At 41.1% G+C, this 26,236-nt stretch overlaps 1 protein-coding gene across 2 annotated transcripts in view; it reads right to left on the bottom strand.

Moving 5' to 3' along the window:
- The window catches only part of LOC125905657 (splicing factor SWAP), an 81,413-nt gene that overhangs the window by 27,698 nt on the left and 27,479 nt on the right, over positions 1-26,236 (bottom strand). For both annotated transcript variants that reach the window (XM_049603789.1, XM_049603790.1), the window contains exons 11-14: positions 20,505-20,577; positions 19,466-19,569; positions 19,207-19,336; positions 10,828-11,024 (exon numbers count right to left, since the gene is read on the bottom strand). In XM_049603789.1, coding sequence (XP_049459746.1) covers positions 10,828-11,024; positions 19,207-19,336; positions 19,466-19,569; positions 20,505-20,577 — 504 coding nt within the window. The remainder of the gene's footprint in view (positions 1-10,827; positions 11,025-19,206; positions 19,337-19,465; positions 19,570-20,504; positions 20,578-26,236) is intronic.

Below are 26,236 nucleotides of genomic sequence, written 5' to 3'. Positions count from 1 at the left end.
CTCTTACCCATCTGCTAAAAGTGGTAAGAGATGGGTGGAGCATAGAAAGAGAGACGGGGAGGGACAGAAAGAAGCAGAAAAGAGAAAAGGGTGATGATGAAAGAAGATGAAAGCAGGAAGCAAATGAGGTGAAGAAGTACAGACAGGAAAGAAAGTGAAAGTGCTCATGACAGAAGACAATCAATGAGTATCTAAAAACGGGCAGGGGAGAAGAGAGAGGAGGAATATTTATTACACCTTTCTGTTTGCGCGCTATCTGGTGTCTGGGCTAAGGGAGAGATAATGAAATGATATGAAGCAGGGTTTGGTTTAAAATTAGGACTGACATATGGGAAGCTTATCCTAACACCAGGTTGAGAAAATGCCTACCCTCTCACACCTGCTCGGGCAAGATACGGAAGTGCGGACAGTAAGGGGAGTAACAATTAAAAGTTGCAGGGGAGAGGAGAGGAGAGGAGAGGAGAGGAGGAACACTGTCATATTGGCATAAAAACTCCAGCAGCACAAGGCTAAACATTCACACGCCGAGATTAAACGCACATGTTTCGGCTTGAATTAAATCACAGTTATAAATGTATCACTTAATTATTATGTCCTGCGCTCAAAGAAAATAATATCATTTTAATTAACTATGAAATACTGCGAATGAGACATTTTTATATTGTTAGGGAGTCTGCTCTCATGCTGAATTAGTCTTACAGACAACAAACAAAAACAGCTTATAGTCACAATAATAATCAGACCAGCTCTGGCTCTGTGTATTTCCAGTTTACACACAGTGAATGATCAAATAGAATAAACAACTTCAATTTTACTCTTTTTCATTCTGTGCTTGTGCACTGTCTGACATTATATAACAGGCTAGGCAGCGAAAAATCTGTAATTAATAAGGAAATTGATGAGAAAATGTATTAGGAGATTCACTGTGAGGAGCAGGCGAGCCTCCCTCATGCTCACAATGGTCACTAATTAAGGTTCCGGCTGCAAAATATGTTTTAAAATCCGTCACTGATGGCAGCCTGTGAGAGAGCCAAGAACACTCTTATTCCTTCATATCATTATTCTGCAGTTCACTGATGTACTCAGCCGTGCCATCGCTCCCCTACTGAGTTCTGGGGCTCTTTCCATAACTGTCCTGTCATGGTCTGGATGAACACTCGAGATACATTTATGTAAAAGTCACCTATGACTGACTGACCCCCCCCCCAAAAATCATCACTTTAATAGTGAGATGATGAAAAGGCCGGCAATGTCCGTGACTGAGAAGAGTTTGAAAGAGTGCTCCATCTATTTATAATGGACACTTCAAAAACAATTATCGAAACTGATGCAGCACAACTGGAGGTATCGAATGTTTTTTATTATTAAATACATTCTTCTTCCTCGTCAAAACCTGATGCCTTCATTACCCATGATGCAATAGATACGGGTGTGTTATGCTAGTAGAGGGCATTGTAGCCTGAAGCCACTAGCCCCAAGCAGAGATGAGGGGCGGGCTACAAAGGCCCAGTGAGCTCACTTCCTTTGAACTTCACACCCCAAGAGTTTTTTTCCCTCCATTCCATACTTGTGATCTTCAGGCCCACCGGAGGCTGACTCAATCGACACCCTTTGAGGCAACGTATCCGATTTCGCTCAGGTCTCAGTTGTAGAGATGTCTGCTTTCTCTTGAATATAATGGAACTAGATGGCACTCTGCTAGTGGTGCTCAAAACACCAAAATAATATATTGTAAAACTCAACCACAATGTCTCTCTCTAGAAATTATAATGTGGTACTCAAGCTAATCCACAGACCTCTATGTGAGCAGTTTCATAGGAACGATCTTCTTTTTACCAAATCACACCCATCAACCGTATCACTGCACAGAAGGAAGTGTGCATCTACTGCTAGTAGGGTTGTCATGAGAACCGATACTCTGGTACCAAGTCGATGCCAACACGTGTCGATTCCTCTCGGAACTGACGGGGGCAGTGCACGAGCGTCAGTTTGTGCCAAGGACGAATGCCAAAGAAGAACGCCTGTTCTCCATCATCTTTGCTAGAAACAATGGCTTCTACAAGTGCTGCTGGAGCCACAACCCCTCAGCTTGTCGAAAAGTCAGGTAGTAGGAGTCATGTGTGGAGATATTTTGCATTTGAGGCAGATGAAAGCGGAGTAATTATAAACTCGCAAAAACCAGTGTGCAAACGGTGCCTCCAAAGTTTCCAGACCAAAGGAGGAAACACTTCAAACCTGGCTAAACAATTTACCATCACTTGTGTTATGTTATACTTATCCTGAAATATACGTTACGTGTTACGTTATTTGGGTTTGAGAGCCAGCTTATTACGTTAATAGGGGCGGCTACTAGTACTCGCTACCTTACATTATAACTTACCCTGTAACAGGTGGCTAACATTATGTGGCGTTAATATTACTGTCTTTAACGTTACTTAACGTTGCGTTTCAAGCAGTTGTTATCGGAGTAATTGTCTGTCACCATATCCGTAAATTCAGAGTTTGAAACAGTTTTAATAAAGTAGTGAATTTAGAAATATATGAGTTCTGTTTTTTGATTTTCATCGTGGTATCGAATGAGTATCGAGAATCGCGGAAATTCACTGGTGTTGGTATCGACTACTGAAGTTCTGTTATCGTGACAAGCCTCCAACACTTGGCAACGCACACCAAAACAATCTAGATTAATAAATAGCACTACAGGTTAGAGGAAAAACATGTATTTTTAATTTTGGGCTGATCTGTCCCTTTAACACTATGCTGCACTGTAACCATATTAGTCTGTTGAAATCCCTGTGGTGGTTAAAAGTAGTTGCACCACCTTTAATACATCACGATGAAGCCAGAAAGTACCAAGACATAGAAAAGTTACAGAATCACTTAACTATAAAAGAGTCACTTTCAGAAGCAGAGAGGCCTTAATCTGTAAAGCTTATTCACTGCTGGGTTCTGTTTACTCATGACAGCTTACTCGAGCTACAACAGTGCTGTTGCATAAACAACATGATGAGCGCTATGGGGAACATTGCGAGCTTACATCAACAGATCCAAGTCAGCAAAGACATGGCATCAGCATTCACATTTGTCCTCAAACACTCGGTATCTGAAGCCCCAACACACTGTGCTGTTGCACCATCCTATTTTCTGGCCTTCCAAAACACAACATCAGGTCATAAATTTCTGCTGCAAGAAGTTAAAGGAATACTTTACCCCCCAAAATGACCATGCGTATATCAATTACTCACCTACCGTTACAATCAATTTGTGAAGAAAACTTTGTTTCTAGAGCATGCCTCTAGTGGGGGAAGAATCCAAAGTTGAAGAAAGAAATTGTTGAAGAAATTGAAGTCATAGGGTGTATACAACAGCAAAACTATGCCAAAACATGTGTTTACAGACTATCATAGAACTCATGCAGAATAATTCAAGTCACATTTATCCAGCCATATGCTCAGTACCTCGAAAACAGGCAGCTCTTCTTTTAACAGGGATCTGAACGGAAAGTGAATCATATCTGCATGACTGCATTGACAAAGGCAGTCATTTTACCCCCCCCCCCCCCAAACTTGGGAGCTGCTAGTCTACTGCTGCCTCGATTAGTTGGTTACTTTGTGCTTTTGAGTCACTTTTGTGATTTCAGTGTTTCCCACAGGACAGGAATATATTCATGGTGGTGTGGTCCTGGGAGGGGGGGTATTAAAAATATTTTTCAGTACTCATCTGTGTGAAGAAGTGAACATCCAATGTCAGAGTTAATTACTAACGAGCAGAACCACACGGCCGGGCTCCACGGGCTGCAAACCTACGTCACTTCAGCGTAGCGTCGCGGCGTATTCATTTGGGCTCCACTGACTGCGTACGGAAGCGACACGTAGAGAAGCCAGCGGGGTTGTTTACTGTTTGCCGAGCCGAGAGGCTGCATGAAATGTTAAAGCGTTTTCCACCTAAGTTATTACATATGTTTGAGTTATCTACAAGTTTACTGTAGCTACTGTTTGTCATCTACTCGCTTTCAAATGTCCGCCACGGACATTTACACAATGTCACAGATAAACATGGGTAAATGCATGGAAAAAATCATCACATATCACCTCTGATAATGGTTTATTCATTTAAAAACATATTGTGCTCGTTTAGCACACTATTTCATATAGTTTTTATCTGCTGGAGAGTCGCGTAGGGGAGCACAGCGCGACAAAAATAGAAGAGCCACGTAAAATAGAGTTGTCGCGCGACAGACGGGGGTTGTCGTGCCGCTCCCGTTGCCAGTGGAGACGCTGTAATTGATTAACAGGGTGGTGAGCTGCTACGGGACTCGCGCTGCAGTTAACACTACTAACAGCGTGAATTAATGTCTCTGCACATGTTGAGCTTCCAGCTATGTTAATACAGACACAGGCTAATATAACATGATGAGTTAGAGTTGTTCGGACCACTTTTGGACTTGTTTGCCCACATATTTGTACCGAGAGGTCTTTGGATCCGTTCTGCTACTACGTCTGCTTCTTCTTCTTCTGGTGGACCAGGTGTGTTAAGTGCGTCTTTACGATGCATACTGCCACCTATTGCACCGGAATTGTAACGACAAGCTACATTCACAGACAATGAGTCCCATTATAATGTGTTTATGAGCGAGGTCGAACAGGTAGCGCCAAAAGCAGAAAAATCTATATGTGGCGGAGATAATTTATTCGTGGCGCACCGCCACAGTAAATGAATGTATGGGAAACACTGGATTTAAAGGTTCAGTTCAGATTCACCAAAATCACATAGTACACACACAAACTACAGACCAAGGTAGTAGCAGACCATCAGCTCCTGTGTTCAGCAAGGTAAAATTACTTTTTTTTGTCAGTGGAGTCTGTTTGGGAAGTACTGAGTTTACAACTGCATAAATGGGACTTGGATTATACTGCACGAGTTGTTTGAGTGTTTTTAACCTGATATTTTGATATAGTTTTGCTCTTGTTAAATGCGGACCCCTATGACTTTATGTAGTCAACACAATAATGGGTGAGTAATTGATATACAAATAATCATTTGAGGGGTGAAGTATTTCTTTAAGGCCATTCTCGGAACCCATCAGCTGTATTCGGCGTCTGACTTCCGGCAGATGGCGATACAGCCTCTGGGGGCAGACCCCCGATTTTTTGGCATTCAGGTTTGATTTGGGCGGAGGAGGCAAATTTCCGTTTCCGACTTCCATTTATATATAAGTAAATATGCTGAACCATTGCCATGGATTCAGAGTTTGCAGTGACGCCAATTATGTTCCGCCTCGTTCACCGCACGGACCATTTAACCTGGCAACAACTGCAGCAGGCTCAAACGTGATTGGTCAATATCACGCGGACTACAAACAGCCTACAACCGGAAACCAGGACTCTTCCGCTCTTCTTCCGGAGGCAAGATCTCCGGGGTTTGCCTACAGACTGTACACTCATTGAATGTAGAGTCTGTATATAGAGACTACTTTAAGGCTAATCATCTTAAAGCTTTTCTATCTCCCTTCAGTTTCTCCAAATTCAGGTAGCGTTTATCTTCAAAATACTTCCTATGGCTTTCTCCATCTTATTTCTCTAATGTCAGCATTAACTCTGTACCCTCTCGTGTCCTCTGATAGCGAGTAAAGAAAGAAAAAAAAATTGCACTCAAAGTAATTGCTTAAATCGTTTAATGCCATTGCCCATGTTACTGTCCATTTCACCGTTTCACTCCAGCACATAATGCACCCTCATCTATCCTGATGTAAAGTCTCTTTTAAACATGGACTGTCCAATGTTTACCAATTACCATAGTTGATTAGATCAAAATAGATTTCTCAGCAAAGTCCTTTAAGACTTAGAGTACTTTGTAGACTGCACCAACCAACACAAGTTCCCAGTCTCTAACCTTCTATATATTCAACTACAACATCCATTTATTCATCAGTAGGCCAATGACCTGGATGTTGGTCGTTCCTTCAGGGTATCTGCGCTCTGAAGGCCACTGCAGAAGCCACAGAACATCTGGAGAAGAGTGACAGAGCTGGCGCAATAGTGACAGGAGCCTGCCCACTGCCACCTGGCCCAACCGGCAATAGGCCAGTTCACCACGCATTGCTTGGGCTCACATGAGGAGCTGACAAGCAACATCCATCAAACGGACGGGCAATCTACACATCAAATGACCACTCGCGAGTCTTATTTACACTATAAAGTACTCTCACCTGTTTTGTCTGTGTTTAATATGACAGACAAAAGGCTTTTAAGGTTTACGTTATTGCAGCACTACAATGAAACTCAACAAAGGAGAATTTTAAAACAGATACCCTGCATTAGCTATGGGCCACCAAAACTGAGAACAAAGAAGCTGGGCAGAAGAAAGGTAGCTTTGTACTGATGTGCAAAGCATGCTGTGATTTGATTGATTTATGGTGTACTTACATCTGCCCAAATTAACTTGGCATGTGGTATTTGTTTTTCTATGTGGGGTCTACATATTCTTCCTGTGTGAGCATGGGTTTTCTCCCAGTTGCCCATAGCTGTCAATGAGAGCATAAATGGTTCTCCGTCTCTATAACCTTTTCCCACCAAAATTAGCTCTGGTTCTTAACTGGTTCCTTGGTACGATCCATTCAACTGGATAGTGTTTCCACCAGTTTTGATCAAAATGACTGTAATGAAGGATGTGCCATCAACACAGGGCATTGCACAATGTGCAACTTAAAGGGATAGTGCACCCAAAAATGAAAATTCACCCATTATCTACTCACCCATATGCCGAGGGAGGCTCAGGTGACGTTTTAGAGTCCTCACAACACTTGCGGAGATCCAAGGGGAGAGGAGGTAGCAACACAACTCCACCTAATGGAGGCTTACAGCGCCCCAGATTCAAACTTCTAAAAACACAAGACAAAACCACAAAATATCTCCATACTGCTTGTCCGTAGTGATCCAAGTGTCCTGAAGCCCTGACATAAAAAGTTGTTTGGAAAAACGTCATGTGAACTCTGTTTTCAGCCTCATTGTAGCCTGTAGCTCTAACTGCCTCTCTGTGCACCGTGTACGTGTGTGCACACTTGCGCACAAGACCAGCGAAAGCACGTGAACACACATGAACGCGGTGCCCATGTCTCAAGGTCTCTTGTCTGGTGTGAGCTTGAAACCAATTTTTCAGGTTTCGAACCAGTTTATTTTTAGTCAAAATGCTCTGAATGGTTCAAAATTAGGTGCAGGAACCAAACCGGAACCCATCGCATGCTAGTAAAAAGGGGTATATGTGCGTCGGCCCTGTGACAGTCTGCTGACCTGTCCAGGATGTACCCTACCTCTCGCCCAATCTCAGCTGGGATTCGCTATACCCCACCCCCGTGAGCCTGAATAGTTCAGGCAGTTACATGCTGTAAAAAGATTCCTCCATCTTCTGCCTTCATGTACCGTAAGTTCACTGACCAGCTTTTCCAATTACCCAGTCCACATGTGTGTTGTGTAGATAAATACAGCAGTCAAACAGTACAGTCAACACATGAACACAATAATTTCCATGGGAAGAAATCATGAAAAAAATTCTCATACCCACAACACAGACAACAAAAAAAGCTTTTTGGATCTTAAGAAAGATTCAGCCATCTGCCTCTGGGCCAGTCTTTGTTGAAAACAGTACGCTATGAGTCAAGGAAAAGATACTCGGCATCAGTATCAGTGCCAACAGCTGCATAGTGAAAAACTTATTCAGCATACAAATCCTACCACCTTTTTAGCAATGACTGATTGGAATTGCTGTCACAGACCAGGCCTAAAGCTGCTCATACATGGAAAGCAGTCTAAGCTATTGCTGTCACAGACCAGGCCTAAAGCTGCTCATACATGGAAAGCAGTCTAAGCTTAGCCTCAGCACTGATTCAGCTCAACAACAACAGCTCAATAACACCTTGTGATGTACTTTACCTGCAGTACATAAGCAACCTTTAAATGAATGTCGCTTCCCAACATCCACGTATACATGTGACTGATATACATGAAGATATTCCCTCAGCAACCAGACATTCATCTCTTAATCTATGAATGCCTGCTCACATAAGCTGGAAACTGCCGACAATACAGCCACACACAGACAGGTTCTAACAGCTGAAGGCTGCGACTTTATCTCCACATAATCAATACTGATCCATCATAGAAAAGATAACACAATATGCCATCTGGTAACAACACGTTTAATATCATACTCAGACAAAAAAAAGATTTAGGCTGTTCTAGCATGGGGTTACAAAGCCAGCTGTACTTTTTTTGAACATCTACTATGACCAAAGATTTGACCGCAGCTCAATAAAAAATAAGAGGCCAAATCGAAAAGGCAGAGCCAGCAAAAAATTGCCACTGACCTCAGGGTGGACAGGTTCAGCCAGGGGTGTAGCACTAACAACTTGATGTGTCAGGCTCAATGTTTCAATTATACTGACAAAATTTGTGCTCGGACAGTATGTGTACCTTTTCTACCTTGAATTGTCCAACTATATATTTCAAAAAAGCCCCATTTTCACCCAAATCACCTATGCTGTTTATATTTAAGGATTGCAGAACAAAATGTTGTGATTGTAGCTGTACAAAAAGTGTGTAAATCAAACAGCACAGAGTTGCAGGTTATGTAAAATGTCCGAGGAGAAACATCAAGGTGGACTAACAAGCCCACCTTGTATGCATGTCAGTTAAAAGATATGTTTACACTGATACGCTCGGTGCTAAAATTGTAAAATTATATGCTTCTGCATATTGAGAAAAAAAATGCGGACCTATCAACATTTACAAATAAAAAAGAATCAGTGCGAGCTGAGCATCTAGTGGCAATTTGATGGAACAAAATAAGTGCTTCACTAAATGTAAACATGCAATCAATGAGCACATTATCTTTCTTCCAACATCACGGACTACTCATACTTTTATTCTGACGGCAGGTTGTTGCAGCCAGCCCAGTAAAGTGACTCACAGCACCCCATTTGGTCCCTAATTTGAGATGGAAAAGTATAACACAAGCAGGAATGAGTCTCCCTTTACAAGACGTTTTTGATATTTGTGATATTAGAGGCTGGAGACAAGATGTCCCAAACTGCAATTAAAAGCCCACTTTACACTGCCTTTTCAAGGCGAGAACCCTGTGCTGTTATTCCCCCTCACTGTTCTGTATAAAAGGTGCAAACACAGAAGGTGGGGGAGCAAGTTGTTCCCCCTTTACTTCAAGCCAGCAGAGGAGGTTGAAACAGAGCTGAATACATGTCTGTGTTAAAAGTGTGAGCTGGCAGGACAGGATGTGTGTGACTTTTTGACAATGTGTTATGTGTGCGACCCACCACTGAGAGACTTAAAAAGCAGCTAGCCGCAGTTAGCAGCTAACTCGAAAAAGAAGAAGAACTGCCAACTGGGAAGAAAATGAGGTGCGGGAGCTCCTTACCCTCAAAGCAGATGGGGAAATCAGCCGTCATGTAACAGGGAACGTAAAGCAGGGTGTCAACTGGTATCAGACATTTAAATTTAAGGCTTTTTAAAACCCATTCAAGACAAGTTTCAACCAAATTTAGGACAGATTTTTTTTGGACAAATCATGTTTTACTCATGTGGTCTTATGCAGAGTTAAGTGTTGTAGGAATATGGTTATTAGGGAGTGAAGTCAAGCTACATTTTGCCAACAGGTAAGTGCAAGTACGAAGTAAAATGACATTATTACAGTTTTTTAAAGATTTAAAGACTTTCACACAGAAAGGCTTCACTAATTATCACAAGAAGAAATAAAAAAAATTGATAAATTAAATTGCATAAAATATTTGTAGTAGTTAAGACCTCACAAATTTAAATTTAAGACAATTTAATGGCTTTTAAGGCCTTATTATTATTATTATTATTATAACATTGAATTTAAGACATTTTAAGACCTTTTAAGGACCTGTAGACACCCTGTGAATAAATGTTATTGCCATGTTACGCCATTGTTTCTGTTTAGAAAGCGTTGCCCGGTGCTTGTGTTAAATGTCTCACTAGAGGCCGACACTGTTGTGATACAGGTCACGTCCATTATGCCTCTTTTGCTTCCGCAGCACCGGCATGCCACCTTAAATCTCACATTGGGGTGACAATGACATCATGCTGCTGTGGTTTGGTTCTTTCTAAAATAGCAAAGCCAGCAAAGGGTTTACATTGCAGCAGTACTGTAAGATCTCTTTGTGAAAAGGGCTAAAGATAAAGCAGCTTTATTTTTACTATAATGGAATAATACTAAGGATAAAACTTTACGTTGGCCAGGTGTGAAAGAACTCTAAAATACTGAGTTATACATACATATGAATAAGTTATGCATTGCATCAGGGGCCAAGAATTTTTATCCAAGCAAAGAGGTATTAAAAACAATAGGACTATGGTGTGTAGATGTTATCACAGTATGCTTTAACAGAGCTGATTCAGAGTGATTCATCAGTGCAAATTAAGGCACCGATGCTATTTATTACTGCCTGAGTGTGGTATCTTGCTGAGATGTCTGTAGCTTAAATTGATGTAGACATTTGTTCTTAGTGATTAACAGAGACCTACAGTAATGGCAAAGCCATTAAATGCATATGTTCTCATTACAGCACTACTTCATTTATACTTCTATAGCTTTGCAGATAATACAGCGGTAATACACTGTGCATGTTCCAGCATGTGACTTGAGATGACACTTCAGTTGAACTTTGGGACTTGTGATTTGGGGTCATCCACTTGGGATTTAGTCATGATTTGAGAAAGGGTGATTTGGTAAAGGTTCAAAGTTAATATAGCTACATGACAAATACTGATCCATAGTTCTCAAACATTCACCTACCTCAAACTGTGCCGTTGAGTCTAGCTCAGCTCTCTTGGCCTCAGGCTCCCCAGCAAAGGGGCCACGGAGGGTCTGCAGGAAGAGCGCTGCCTTCCTCTTCCTCTCCGCCTGTAGCTGTTTCTCCTTGGACTCCTTAGATGCCTGGGCCAGCTTCTCCCTGGCTGCAGCCGCGAGACGGTCCTCCAGTTTCTGCTTGGCTGAGAGTGGGGAGATGAAAGGGTAGTTACAGGTGAGATGTGGTCGGACAAAGATGGAAACATTTTAGCCATTGTCCCCCCTCTATTCTTACCGCAGCTAGAAATGCATTTACCATGGTGGTACAGGGGAGGAGAGAATGACAGAAAAGACAGCGAGAAGGAGGCAAAGAGTGGTTATGCTCTACTTTTCACTCAGCCAACTTTTTCCTGACCGCAGGTAAGTGGTCTTTGGAAGGTACAGAACTACAGGAGGGAGAAAAGTCACAAATAAAAACACTGGAGAGCAAAACATGAAAGGGTAAGAGACCAAAAAATATCAGGACAAAAAGTGACAGGCAGACAAGAAAGAAAGAATGTTGAGAGTAATTTTCCTCTCTTAATGTCACATCTAACTAAGGTGATAACACTGGCACTTTTTTTCTGAGTTTCCAACGGCTGCGACTTCACAAAGTTCCTGCTTTAAATGATAAGGCCTGACTAAGTCTTTGGTGGAAGGTAATTTCATGCAATCCAAGGTTTATACAAAAAACAAAAGCAAAGTAGGAGGGAACATGTGGGTGGGGAAGAGGAAACAGACATCCGAATAAAATTGGGGGTGGAAAGTATGCACGGTTTTGAGAGATGAAGAAAGGAGATGAAGTGACAGAGACTGGTGGGGGATAGATAGGTAAGGAGAGCACAAGAATGAGATGGGTCACAGAGAGAAACAGGATGAAGCCGGCAGAGAAAACAAGATGAGACAGTGAAGTATAAAGCAAATGCTTGTGGAAAACACGTTGTTTAAGTTATGCAACCGCTGGGGCTACTGTTATCTCTTCAGGGTTAAAAATAGGCGAGCTGCCGAGGCAAATCATATTTGAGTATAGTGTGAACAATAGCCAAGTGGAGCATAATCCATCTGTACCCCAGACAGTGACACAGTACAGTCCTGGCCAGGCTGACTCTTACTACTGCATTTACAGACTAATTTGACATAATTAAAAAGGACAATCTTGCTTTACTTTTGTGTCCAATTTTGTAAAATATACATAATTCTATCAAAGTGCTGAAACCATTTTGGATAAAGTGATAAATCAATCGGCCAAAGGATTCATGACAATTTTGATAAGTGATTGATGATTTAATTATTCATCAAGCAAAATTCCAAACAGACTCCAGTTTCAGCTTTTCACATGTAAGAATTTGCTGAATACAACCTATACAATTAAGCAACTGATCAAAAAAAGTAGCTGACATATTAATAAAGAAATAATCACAAGTTAACCTGCAACAACAGTCTTTTCTGGCCACTTACAAGCAGCTGAAATAAGCTGTGAACATAACATTGATGTATTATCCCCAGTGATGTTCACTCTTGTAGCTCTGTTTTTGGTCTCAACCTGCTGCTCCCAATGTCTGGCAATTTAGCTGCTAAATACTCCAGCATGTTCAGTAGCTAGTCACTAGCTAGAACTGTGTTTCCATTAAACTGTCAAACAAATTTTGAGTCATCTTTTGAAATGTTGCAAAAAGTAATTGGGAATTTGCCGTGTTTCCATCAACTGGTTTGGAGCAAATAAACTAGGCTCTGCAAAGCGTAATTCTGTCAGAAGTTGGCAGAATAAAGCAGGATTTATACTTGTGCAGCAGCACTATTCAGAGCCTACGCTGCTGCGAGCATTTATACTTGCAGTGGTGTGTCTGTGTCACTCTGTAGTTACACCTCCAAAATGCAAGTTGGCTGTGGGGGTTCTGTGAAGTGCTGTAAAGTTTAATTGATTCAAAACACACCCAAAACACACATTAAACATGGCTTAACAGCCACAATTTCAAACACGAGTGCTTCACTATAACTCGCAGTATTCAGAGTCAAAGCACTTGTCTTTATTTGGACACATTTTCCTCACAAATACAACACAAGTCTGTGTCATTTTACATTGTATAAATTAGCCTTGCAGCTAGTGGACTTTTTCTCTACTCATACAAAGCTGCAACATTTAACAAAAATGTAACATTATAAAATAAGGCTCCATTACAACACACAGGATTCACCTAAAAAACATCTGTCTTCTACTAAACACGTTTTCCAAACAAGTATAACATGCTAACGTTATTAGCATCAAGCCTATGGCATGTTACATTGTATAAATTAGCCTAGCAACAAGCTGAGATTTCCTCTGCTCATATGAAGCCAGGATAAATCCCTAAGTATAAATCCCTGAAGGACATGAAGAATCTGTGAAATTAAAGTAAATAAAAGCTTTGTTTCCACTGAGGGAAATGGTTTTAGCTTACACAAATAAACAGGAGGTCTGCGTCGCTGTGATGTGTAGCTAAGCTGTATACTAGGCAGCCAGGCTACAGCGTAGGCTCTACATCAACACAGGGCCTAATCCGTAGATATGGCATCAATTCAATGCAGAAATATAAATCTTGCATTAGGTACACTTCTAATCTGCTTATGCCAGAAAACACAATAGTAGTAAAGGTTGTAACCCAGACACAAAACAAGTTGCCTTGGCCACCTAACCCCTCTACAAGAGAAAAATGGGGAGAGGTTTTTAGGAATTTCTTTCAATTGGGCCAGTTTTGTTTGTAATTTGGCAAGCTCTAATTATTCATGCTCTCACATCAGCTAGTAATGGAATGTTTCATGCTTTCCAGAAACATAAATGCAATGATTGTGTAAGCTATTTTGTTGAGCTGCCTCTTTACGATGTGCTCTAAGTCATTTTAAGTTGGGCTTTTATTGTGAAAGGTAAAAGCAGAAGGGGTGAAGCTGTGATGTCAAGGTTCACGCCATTCCAGACTATGGAGCCCCCTGTTTTTATGTCATCATTTATATGAATACAGGTGAAAACTTATGAACCCTCGCCAATTGTAATTCATGGAGAGACGCCAAGAGCGTAAACAGATGATGAGTCATTTGAGTTAAATGACCACTACATTAGAATTTATACTGCAAGGGTGTTTTCATAACCCATTTATCCCATCAGCCCTTTTTTGACAAAAGCAAAAACCACCTCAAGCGAGCATAAAAACTTTTCTTGCATAATTGAGGAAGTTTTACTTAATTACGCCATTTCTATTCAACTTTTCGGGTGCAATACTTCAAAATGCCCATAAAAACACACTTCGGGAAACACAGTTTGGGTCTGTCTGCTGTTTGGTGTTAAACAGGTGGTGTACAGTGGGTTTTAGGAGCTTTTCACTAAAAACAGCAGCTGAAAACAACACCATGGAATTCAATGAGCTGAGACTCACTATTAGCCGAGAGGAGCTGCAGATTGTCTTGATAATTCTCTGTAGGTTCATTATTAGCCCCTTTCACATTTTAACAGTGTTCACATTGTCATTTGATGCATTGTTATTGTGAAACTATTATTTATTACTGCTTTGAAGCCAAAAATATGACTTCACATGGCAGGCAAAATGAGAGTGAGCCCCTAAATGAATGGACGACAGGAAGACAGGAAGTATATCTATATTTACAGTATATCTAACATCATCTCTGAATGGAATGACCACACATTTTAAATCTCTTACTACCACTATGAAACATCCACTCAGAGATGTTTGCAGGGACCTAAATGATTCATGTATTTATCACTGGAAACCGCATTTGGTGTGTGTGGCTGTTTTCCAGTCCATCAATACAGATTAGCGTTCTGCTGTCTGCCACTGATTCTCCTGCTATCTGATCAAGTTAGGCCTGCTGACTGACAGCCACTTTGCCACACAGCAAAGCCAATCCAGTCAGCTATTTATTAGGCTTTTCCAGCCTCTTTCTCTGGCCGTCTGTCAGCTCGTAGAGAGAACATGAACACTCTTAGATGGTTCCACTGAACCTAAACGGGACCCATCACCCCGCTTCATGCCGAAAAGTAGCAAATTTGTCTCAAGTGTCTGTCTGTCCATCTTTTTTCAGGTTCTATTTTGCGGTTATCCTTCTGGTCTGAGGGAGGTTTCGACACTTTTGCCATGCCCTTTGAGAGCTCATGAAACGCTGAAATCAGCGTCTTTAAAGACTTAATGTCTTAAGGGCATTTGGCCGAACAACTGACTACAGTATTGGCATCTCAGTCATGTCTCTGCGAGGCACCCTCATACTACTGCATCAGAACACAGTATGCAAGTATTGTAGGAAATATTGTTACCTTAAACACAAGCTATTACAGGTTACTCGATGGCTAGACAAATCTATTCAACCCAATATATTCGACTACTCCTTTACACAAATAGCTTATCAGCCACCAGCAGCAACTCCATGCATTCAGGCATGTAGATATGGTCAAGACGACCTGCTGAAGTTCAAACTGAGCATCAGAATGGGGAAGAAATGTGATTTAAGTGACTTTGAAAGTGGCATGGTTGTTGGTGCCAGACGGGCTGGTCTGAGTATTTCAGAAACTGCTGATCTATTGGGAATTTCACACACAACCATCTCTAGGGTTTACAGAGGATGGTCCCAAAAAGAGAAAATATCCAGTGAGCGGCAGTTCTCTGGGTGAAAATGCCTTGTTGATGCCAGAGGTCAGAGGAGAATGGCCAGACTGGTTCAAGATGACAGAAAGGCAACAGTAACTCAAATCACCACTCGTTACAACCAAGGTATGAAGAAGACCATCTCTGAACCAACAACACGTCAAACCTTGAAGCAGATGGGCTACAGCAGCAGAAGACCACACCAGGTGCCACTCCTGTCAGCTAACAACAGGAAACTGAGGGCTCACCAAAACTGGGAAAGTTGCCTGGTCTGACAGGTCTCGATTTCTGCTGTGACTTTCAGATGGTAGGGTCAGAATTTGGTGCAAGACAAGAAGAAGATATTGAATTAGTTTACATTTTGTGCTGCTGAACCACCAATAAGCTTTTTGGATACTATTTAAATAAAAAACAAACCTTATGGGACGACTTGGATGCATTCTTTTTTTCTTTCTTTCTTAATGCTTTGCAAAGTATCGGATCGGTATCGGACTCGGTTTCAAAATAAAGGACTCATATCGGATCGGATGCCCAAAAAAATGTGATCGGGACATCCTCTGTCAGCTAACAACAGGAAACTGAGGGCTCACCAAAACTGGAAAAGTTGCCTAGTCTGATTAGTCTTGATTTCTGCTGCGACATTCAGATGGTAGGGTCAGAATTTGGCACAGACAACATGAAAGCATGGAGCCATCCTTGTAGCCTTGTATCAACGATTCAGGCTAATGGCGGTGGAATTTTGTGGGGAATATTTTCTTGGCACACTTTGGGCCAGTGAGTGTATACTCTTTGGTAACAGAGGATAGCTAACTACAGCTACAACAGAAAACAAAAGCGCTATCCTTTTCCTGTTTTGGTTGCGCAATGGTTCAATGCACTTACTTAATGCCGTAAACCGGTGGCAGACAATATTGCATAGTGATATAATAATAATGATAAGTTACAGCAAAAAATGTGTCTGTTTCGTCTTTAATATACTACATGATAAAGCGTTACCATGCTTACCATTTAGATCATATTACTAAATTCACAAAGATGACTTTGGAGATGCACAGTTCAAACCTAACCTAGAATGTTTTGACGGTGCAGGCAATGTGAGACAATAAGACATCAAACAGAAAAATATCTAACAAAAAGATAGATATCCTAGGGGATAATGTTGTGATGTTGTTCTTTGGTCATTTGCTTACAAAGTAACAGTATACTGGTATTAAGGTAAAGATTTTTAGCTTTCATGGGGGAGGCTTTGAGAGACAGACATCTCGGCGCCTGCTCAAGTAATCACTGAGTCATTAGTATTGATCAACTCACACAGATGGTTATTTTGTGAAATGACAGCACCAATCTTACTTTTTAGACCTTTGACATTGAAGGCTTGTGCACCTGGTTAACAAGTAAGGTCAAATGGATTATTGATAATCCGAATTGCATCAGCATCTGGCGGTAGTCAGTTTTTGTTTGACAGAGAGTGAAAATGTCTTGGGGGATGTCATTTAGTATTTCAGCTGCTTTGTCATCACTCAAAGAGGCATACAGACGAAGGTGAAGCTGTCGAATTTTTTGAAGCTAAAAGGGCGTGATTGCATATTTTGGGGGTGTAAAAGTATAACAAGATGCAATGAATCAACTTCAAGTACAATAGCTTCCAGCTTTCAGTAAAAAAGGCTATTACTTTTGAAATTAATAACCAGTGATACATTAGAATATATGAATATTTGAGAGATGTGACTCTAACCTTGAAAATAAAACATGCAACATGCATGAGGCAAAAGTGTTTTTTTTCTCAGTCCCTAGTGCAGGAGCTTTCTGTATAAATGGTTAAGATCATTGACAATGTGGTGATCTCACTGGATCAGCCAAGTTAGATTTGTTACAATACAGTATTTAGACGGTAGAGTGTAATCCCCTTGCAGTACAAAGAATGCTTTTTGTGCTTGTATGCATTCTGACGTAAACGAATATGCCTGTGTAACTGTCCGGTGTTTCTGAGTGCAAAGTCACTGATGCATTACTTTAGTTTAGGAAAGACTGAGGAGAGCCAGTGTGTAATATTCTACAACCATGACTGAACAAAAGAGAGAGACAAAAACAGAGAAAATACATCTCCATTAGGCCTTTGGAGAGATATATGACTGTTGTTTGCTGTACCACACAGCTCGTCTCTTACTGCAGGGTACACCCGGTTGAGAGAATTTATAATTCAGGCTCAATGGATTTATTCATCTCCTTTCTTCCCCTTTTGTTTTACCTCTATCTCCAGCCCTCCCAGAAAGTAACAGCATGCCAGTGGGTGTGACAGAGATGTCTTGTAAGCACCTGTACTTTTATGCTGACGAGAGAATTTAATTCTAGCGCACCCACATTAAATAGCCACGGAGCTGAGGGAGAAAACAACGACCTCTGTCATAACCATCATCAGATGCTTTATCAACATTCTGTCTTCTACACAGGCAGAATGAGGCCGCTGATTGTCTGAATGCGCAAGCTGACAGACATAAACAGGGAAACGCTGTCAGATTAGATTTGAAACATGACATTTTCAACTTGAAGGGAATTAATACAGTTAAGTGATTATTACACACTCACAACTGAAATTTGTAGCCACTTGACTCTATTTATTTTTTTGTCTGCCTTTTTCATATTTTTTTCTGTATTAGTGCTGCCTGACAACCAAATAGACCAAAAAGAAGGTTTGCTGTGTCTCCCAGCACAGTCTCAAGAGCATGGAGGAGACACCAGGAGACAAGGAGAACTGGACAGGGCCGTAGAAGGATATCAACCCAGCAGCAGGACCAGTATCTGCTCCTTCGTGTCAGGAGGAACAGGAGGAGCACTGCCACAGCCCTACAAAATGACCTCCAGCAGGCTACTGGTGTGCATGTTTCTGACCAAGCTGTCAGAAACAGACTCCATGAGGGTGGCTTGAGGGCCCTCTCTAGTGGGACCTGTGCTCACAGCCCAGCACTGTACATCTTGATAGGCATTTGCCAGAGAACACCAACAATGACAGGTCTACCATTGGCACCCTGTTCTCTTTACAGATGAGAGCAGGTTCACAGTGAGCACACGTGACAGGCATGAAAAAGTCTGGAAATGCAAGCTGGATCAGCCTGTAACTTAAATTGTTTTCCTTTGATTTTGGTATGATTTTGAATCCAGCCCTCAATGGGCTTATATTTTGGTTTCCACTGACCGTTGTTGTGTCATATTGTTCTCAACAAATCAAACAATGTACATCAGTTAAGATTCTCGACTTGAAGAATTCATTCATCAAGAGCTGATGTGTGATTTTAGTGTTCCCTTCATTTTTTTGAGCAGTGTTTTCAGAAACATATTTCAGTATACTGTTCAGCTGTAAAATGAGAGTTTGTAGCCTGACCACCATATTAAAAACAGTCAAGCCGAAAGCAGGCACCGCCCACTGGCCAGACCAACCTTTTTCACTGACAGCTGTGCCTCTCAGCTCTGATTGGTTGTTTTCTTTTCGCCATGGTGGATTTGAGCAAATGCCATTGGAAGCACTACACAAGGAGGAGGAACATGATATGATCTTTTTCTACAGATTATCTGTCTTATATACTACTGTCTAGGTATAGCTAGAGCAAATATGACAAAAATGTATTTAAAAAAAAAATGCCAACTGTAGCTTTAAGCAGTGCAGGATTAATATTTTTCACAGCATTTAAAAATTTCCCATCAATAATTTTAATAATGTTACCTTGTTTTGCCTCCAGCTCCTCCAAACTGAGCGTGGGTCTCTTCTCTTCTGGCGCACTGGCTGGGGCAGGCTCCTTCTCAACCATCTCAGCTCCACCCATTACAGAATCCAGCCCCTGCTCCTCCAGCAACTTCAAAAATATATGATAATCTATTGTTAATGTCACAGTTCTAAAAATATATTTTCAAGGATCAGTTTCCTATCCATACTAAATCAGCCCGAGAAGTATGTGCATTGAGTAGACCAAGCGGAACTAGACCTTGTCCTCGTCCGAGTCATCATCCAATCGAACTCGGTTCTTCTCCAGCGGCAGCATGTCATTTTCCTTTGCCTTGATGGCAAAACAGATGGGGGCAAAAGAGGCTGTGATGGTGCAAAGAGACAGAAGGAGATGTGATTTAGTGATAACAAAAAGGATTCAGAAGAGTACATAATCATGACAGGTGGACAAGTGCTTCTTGGCCTTCTTTTGTTTGACAAATTCAGAGTAAAATGAGAAATGCACTGACTTAAGCAATTAGGTTGCTTCTTGGTAATGACAGGTGCATTAAAAGGTTCAGGACAAGGCGGAGAAAAGATTAGGAGAAAAGTGGACACAGATAGAGAACAGAAAGATGGAAAAATAGGAAGGAAACGAAAAAGGAGACCAACAGAAAGTATGAGTGAAAGAGAATTCACAAAACGTTATACAAAACTACTCAGAGACAGGCAAAACCAAACAGAAGGACGGAGAGAGTTGGCCCCCAAAACTCTTAAGATATTAAGCAGCAGTGGTGTGTCACATTAATTCTTATTTTGTAATCAAAAGTGTCTGCTCTAGGAGAGATGAAAGAGTACACAATGTGCCTCCTTTCCTTGATCCTTATTGTCGAAGGCTCTGCTTACACTTGTTATTAGTTTTCTCTGGCCTGCTCCATGACCTGACGCCCTCCAATAGCCTGTGAGAAAGCATGCCTTCATTTGCATATATGTGTGTGTTTCCGCCAGCCTTGTGGTAAGCAGACGCTTTCATCTCTGCAGACATTTTCAGCCTGATATCACCAAATGAAATTGTGAGCACAAATACCAACAGACTCACAGACAGCTGTGCGCAAACACCAACATATGACACATACACCCACACTAGAGTAAACATATTATATATATATATATATATATATATATATATATATATATATACACACACACACATATTTACCCAAAGGCTTTGCATCTCATTTACAGAGTGAATGAACTGAAGCAGAGGAAGTGACAGTAGTACCATGTTTTGTGTATTTTTTCTCATGTTAGCGTCCTACCTTTAGTCAGCTTGGAGTCCTTGAGTGATGTGTCTGATTGAAGCTTATTATCGTCATCAGTTACGCTGTCACTCTGGGTGAAGGAAAAGAGAGGAGACAGAGAGAGAAAAAGAGAGAAAATATAAATTGTAATCAGATCTAAATTCTTCTTTAGTGCACATGATTAACAAATAAACCAGTAACAGAGACCACAATTCGTACATATCATCTAAACTTGACTGTGTGTCCACATTATGGGTAAACCAGTAGGATTTTGACAAGAGACAGATGGTGCTGAAATTGAGATTCAATGGAAACTTGCTGTCCTTTGTTTTAACATTATGTTCTTCCATGAATGTTTGCAAGTACAGCAGTAGTATGTGCAAGTTGGTGTAAGGAAAGTTTGTCAAAAAAAAACAAAACAAAACACAAGTTTACAGTGTGAATGCTTCTTCGCTGTAAATATCACCAGTGGCTGGATCTGACATGTTAGGGTGAGTCATCCCTCTGTATCTGCTTCCAATCTATCTGTTGCATCTGCAGGGTTCCATCTGGTTAAAGTTTACACCTCTGAAACAAGCTGCAACCTGCGGGGCTGAAAAATTAAACCAACATGGAAGTGCTAAAAACTGCGGTTCTTTAAAAGGCCACTTGAGGCTGGCTCCAGAATCCAGTCAATCCCCATGAACACCCATGTTAAAATGTCCAGGGGTCTGATTTATAAACACAGCGTACACACAAAATGAGGCCTGAAAGAGGCGTACGCCACTCCCCACGGAAAAGCTGTGATATGTAAAAACAGATTCGTTGGAAGACACGTTGACTCATGCTTACGAACATTTTGGAGACGGGATATTTGTGATGCAGATGGTGAGATGGATGCCTGAGAGTAGAAATTATCAAAATTTTTTCAACATGTCTTTTTTGGCTTTTGTCTGTATGTACATTTTTAGTATGGACCCTACGCATTGTTTAATAAATGAGACCCCAGGTCTTAATAACTAATTTCAATGACAACTAGCCCAGACCATGATGCGAGTGCTGTGTCCGATGGTCGTGGTGAAGAGGGAGCTCAGCGGAACGGCGAAACTTTCAATTTACTGGTCAATCTACGTCCCAACCCTCATCTATGGTCATGAGCTCTGGGTAGTGACCAAAAGAATGAGATCGCGGATACAAGCGGACGAAATGAGGTTCCTCCGTGGGTTAGCTGGGCTCAGCCTTGAGATAGCGTAAGGAGCTTCGAGTAGAGCCGCTGCTCCTTCGCATCGAAAGGGGTCAGTTGAGGTGGTTTGGGCATCTCCTGTTAGAGGTGTTCCAGGCACGTCCCAGTGGTAGGAGGCCCCGGGGTAGACCCAAAACACGCTGGAGGGATTACGTATCTCGTCTAGCCAGGGAACGCCTTGGGGTCCCCCAGAGGGACGTCTGGAATACTTTGCTTGGCTTGCTGCCCCCACGACCCAGCCACGGATAAGCAGATGAAAATCGATGTATGGATGGATGACAACTGTACAGGAGAGTAATTTTTATATAACTTACCCACACACTTTTTATTAAGGTTTAAAGTTATGCATAAGTAAGGGCGGGCCTCGTTAAGCAACCACTGTCTACCAATAGTGTCCATGGCTTCTCAGTCAGATCCAACCCTCGCGCCACCACAGAGTCAGCCACTCACCCAAATAGGATCACTTATGGCTACAAAAAGATGCCAATGGCCAAAATACCGAACTTAAAGCTTCAAAACAGGAGTCCACAAACCAGTGGGTGACGTCACGTTAGCTACCTCCATTAATTTTACAGCCTACACTGTCTGAGGTCTCCCGACTGTGCTACAGAATAATTTGATGTGGGTGAACCAAACGCAACTTTGGAGAACAGAACTTTCTGGCTGCAGCTGAATGGATATCTTTCAGTACTTTCAATTTCTATATTGGAGGCACGGAGCAGAATAGAAAGGTCAGTAGTCCATTAACACCAGCAGAAGACTCTTTAGAGACGAGCCAATCTTATAAGATAAAAATTGGATTTTTTACTCAACTACTGTCACTACACATTAATGGGACCTAAAAAAAAAAGCAGAAAATGGAAATGATCAAGCCTATATTTTTACTTCTCTTCAAGGAATACTGACCATTTGTATATCAGTTAGTCATACCGTGTCACCGTGACTTTGCAAAGGAAACTTTGTTTTTCTGGCATGCCTCCATGGCAAACAGGGAACACACTGATTTACTGATTGATTGGGGACAATGTTTAACTACAGCAAATCTATATCAAAACATTTGTTAACGAACTCCCACACAACTCGTGCAGTATAATCCAAGTCTAATTCGTCCAGTTGTATTCTTAGTATTTCCCAAACGTGCATTTTTGCTAAAATCTCTGGATGTAAAACTGAACCAAAAGAAAATGAATCTATGTCCTCTTCAAAGCCAGACTCCAACAAAAGGTTTCTTAATGAAAATGCATGTGTTTGGGAAGTTCTTAACGTACGACTGGGTAAATGTGACTTGGATTATACTGCACAAGTTGTGTGAGTTTGTAAATGGATACTGTTACGTTAAAATTGGTCCCCAGTCACTCAATGAATAAGTATGTTTGTTGTTTTCTGAAAAGGCACGCAAGAAAGTTTTCTTCAAAAATTCAGTGTTACGTGGCATGACTAACTGATATACAAATAGTCTCCTTGTGGGTAAAGTACTCTCCATGAACCTCTTAGACACCTGACTGCACAAACACACCATTCGCTGCAATGTCATTGGTCTTTTAACCAAATTTAGGTGAAGAAAAAATACAATTTTAACACACTATCCACCATGTTTGAGCAAGAAATTGGCTATGCATACAGGTCATGATTTTGGTTAGAAAAATGGTGGAAAGAAATTAAATAACAAACAATATAACGGCTGTAATTTTCCTATATATAAAAGCCTCCCAAATTATTGCTAACTACACCTATTATTCTGATACCTCTGCTGGTTGCCAATTTCGGTGCACAACAGACTCCTCATCTGAGTCTGGGTCTGACTGAGGCTCAAACACGTATAGCTGAATCTCAGATAGTTCCTCTTACATCAGCTCTAGCCACCTTGATGTGCACTACTCTTTTAACAGTCAACCTGGCGCGAGCAGTGCTGGAGAAAGGCAAAGGCAGAACCTACTGCAAGCAACGGTGATGGGCAGGGTTGAGGCCAGATCTAGAGATTCTCAATAAAGGAGAAAAAATAGATCTGCTTCAAGCCCCTTACAGTTTTTTTTTTATTACTATTACGTCGGAAAAACATGTTAAAAAACATACTTTAAAACATGTCTGCACAGGGACTTTTTTAACTTACTGTAGGGGGTAGGTAGCGTACAGGGGTTTAGAGAGGTTTTTTACTGAATGGTCCAGTACATAATTGATCAGGATCAGTTAATTTCAGTATATTTGTTCTTACTCTCTATTTTCTCCTCCATTTAGCTGTGTAAACAGCTGTTGAAACAGCTTTGAACACCTCCACTTGGCTTTCTAATATCCCACTGTATGGTCTATCACTAATAAAGTATCTTTGCAAAGCCCTTACAGCTGGCTTATGTACACAGTTCTGATAACCAGAAATCCTCTGTAGTAATATCTACGCACCAAGTGCTCTTAGCCGCTATCCCAAATATAAACTGCTGATGGAAAGAAAGGGAAAGTGGTGATGAAGCCAATGCCACAAGAGGGAAAAAAAACTAACCTCATGAGGTACATTTTACCATGTTTGAAGAATGCTTCAAATACAGCTTCCTACTATTCAGCTGTAATTGAACAGTGCTTTCAGTCACAGCACTTTACTGGGGGCCCAGGAGAATATAACTCCTAAAAAAACTCTAAAATCAAAGTTCACAGGAGAAGAAGCAGGAGGAAACTCACTCTAAGACCTCACCAGTTGGAGTTTGCAGGGATTTGATTGCGCTCACACACACCTTTAGCTTAGCCTTTAGAATCATTTGATTAGTTGATTTGCACGCTTTGCTGTAAACACAGGACAGTTCAGAAGGTAATAATCCTCCACTCTGAATGAAAACATGCATCAGCGTTTAGTAGTGGGGCTGCAAAACCTGTGCTGGGCGATCACAAGCTTCACGGGAATCTAAATTTAAAAATGTTTGCTGCAAAAGAAAAAATGTAAATGACAAATAATTGACTCAAGAGCAACTCAATATGATCAATGGATGGATACTTTCACATAACCTGAGTTTGACCCCTCTCCAACTGAATTTTACTGTTGGAATTTCTACTTTCGTCTCCTCGCAGAGCTTTGTTCAAAACTACTTTACTCAAAATCAAATTGTCAGCTCAATTCAAAAATAATTCAAACAATAAACACTGTCATTGTCAGATTATAGTAAAATGTCCGGCCCAAAATAGAACATTGTACTTTGTGTGTTAAATTGTCTCATTCAGGGATAATCTGACAGCAGAGGGGATGAAAACTGCTGGGCTGTGCCCAAATTCAATTGTCTAGTTGTGACTTCACATAAGCTAATTATTTATTTTTTGATTGGCTAAAATACAATCCTTTTTTGATGCTTCCATTCGCATATTAGCCACAAACAGACTTTCAAAACCACATGGGTGCTGCTGAATGCTAACAAAACAAACGATGAGTGGCTCCCAGAAGTGGAGTGAGACTTCTATTAGATGCCAGAGCAGATTGAAAACATTTTAATTGTTGAAAGAAAGTGTTTGATAATCAGAACTGAGAATCTGGGGTGGAGTATCACATTAAACCCAGCAGAACAGCATGAATCAGAGAGTTTCTATGCACCTTATGAGGAGAGCTCTCCAAACAGGATGCACACACATCTTTTGATGAGTTGGACTATTTACAAAATGCCCCTTTTTAGATAAGTTTTATTCATCCACTCCAAAAGTGCCACATTCTAAAGATTATATTGATGCTTATACAAATTAACAGCAGCCCCACATCCTGCTGCTGTCTGCTTTGACTGATTTTAGCCCTTTCTTGCTTTTTCATTAACTATGAAACTATAAATAATAGCACTGACTGAGAGCAGCGATATCTGCATCCCATTACCCACAGCACAAATCACAAACACGAGGCAGGTTTCTTGATAGAAAAGCCGAGCAGCTGCTTGTTGGAGCAGCCTGAGCTGTGTCATAATGGGCCACACTCCTCTGCACTCTGACAAGCTAATGGATTTGATTCGTCAGAAGACAAATTGCTCCTTACAAAAGTTTCTCGCTCACTTTTCGCTTTCTCCCCTCTCGCTCTGACACAAAGCAGATTCAACAAACCTTGAATATATGTGAGTATACACAGGCATGCATATATGTACATAAGAAACATCAATCAATCTATGTGCACACCTCGCTATTTGACTGCCTAAATCACATAAAATTCCCTTGTCTGAGAGGGATGATGGGTTGAATGTAACAGAGGACTGAACGCACCACAGCTCAGCTAGAGACCCAAAAAACACTTTGAGCTGAGACACCAATTCTGACAGGTTCTTGTTGGAAAAAGGTGAAATCTGCCCTCAGTAAATGACCTGTAAAAATGACAAACTGCGTTTCTAAAACCTTGAAACCACTCTGTGAATATGCTACAACATGCATTAGTCCATTCATCTTCAATGGAGTCATGAGATCAAATTATAAAGGGACCTTGGCAGGAAAACTGGTTGTGCTTTTAAAGAGAATCAAGCTCATAATTGCTTTCATTTTGGTGCAGTACATAACATTTATCACCAGCACAGAGAAAATA

The sequence above is a fragment of the Epinephelus fuscoguttatus genome, linkage group LG18, assembly GCF_011397635.1.
Source record: "Epinephelus fuscoguttatus linkage group LG18, E.fuscoguttatus.final_Chr_v1".
Lineage (NCBI taxonomy): Eukaryota > Metazoa > Chordata > Actinopteri > Perciformes > Serranidae > Epinephelus > Epinephelus fuscoguttatus.
This window is presented reverse-complemented; position numbering and strand designations above follow the sequence as displayed.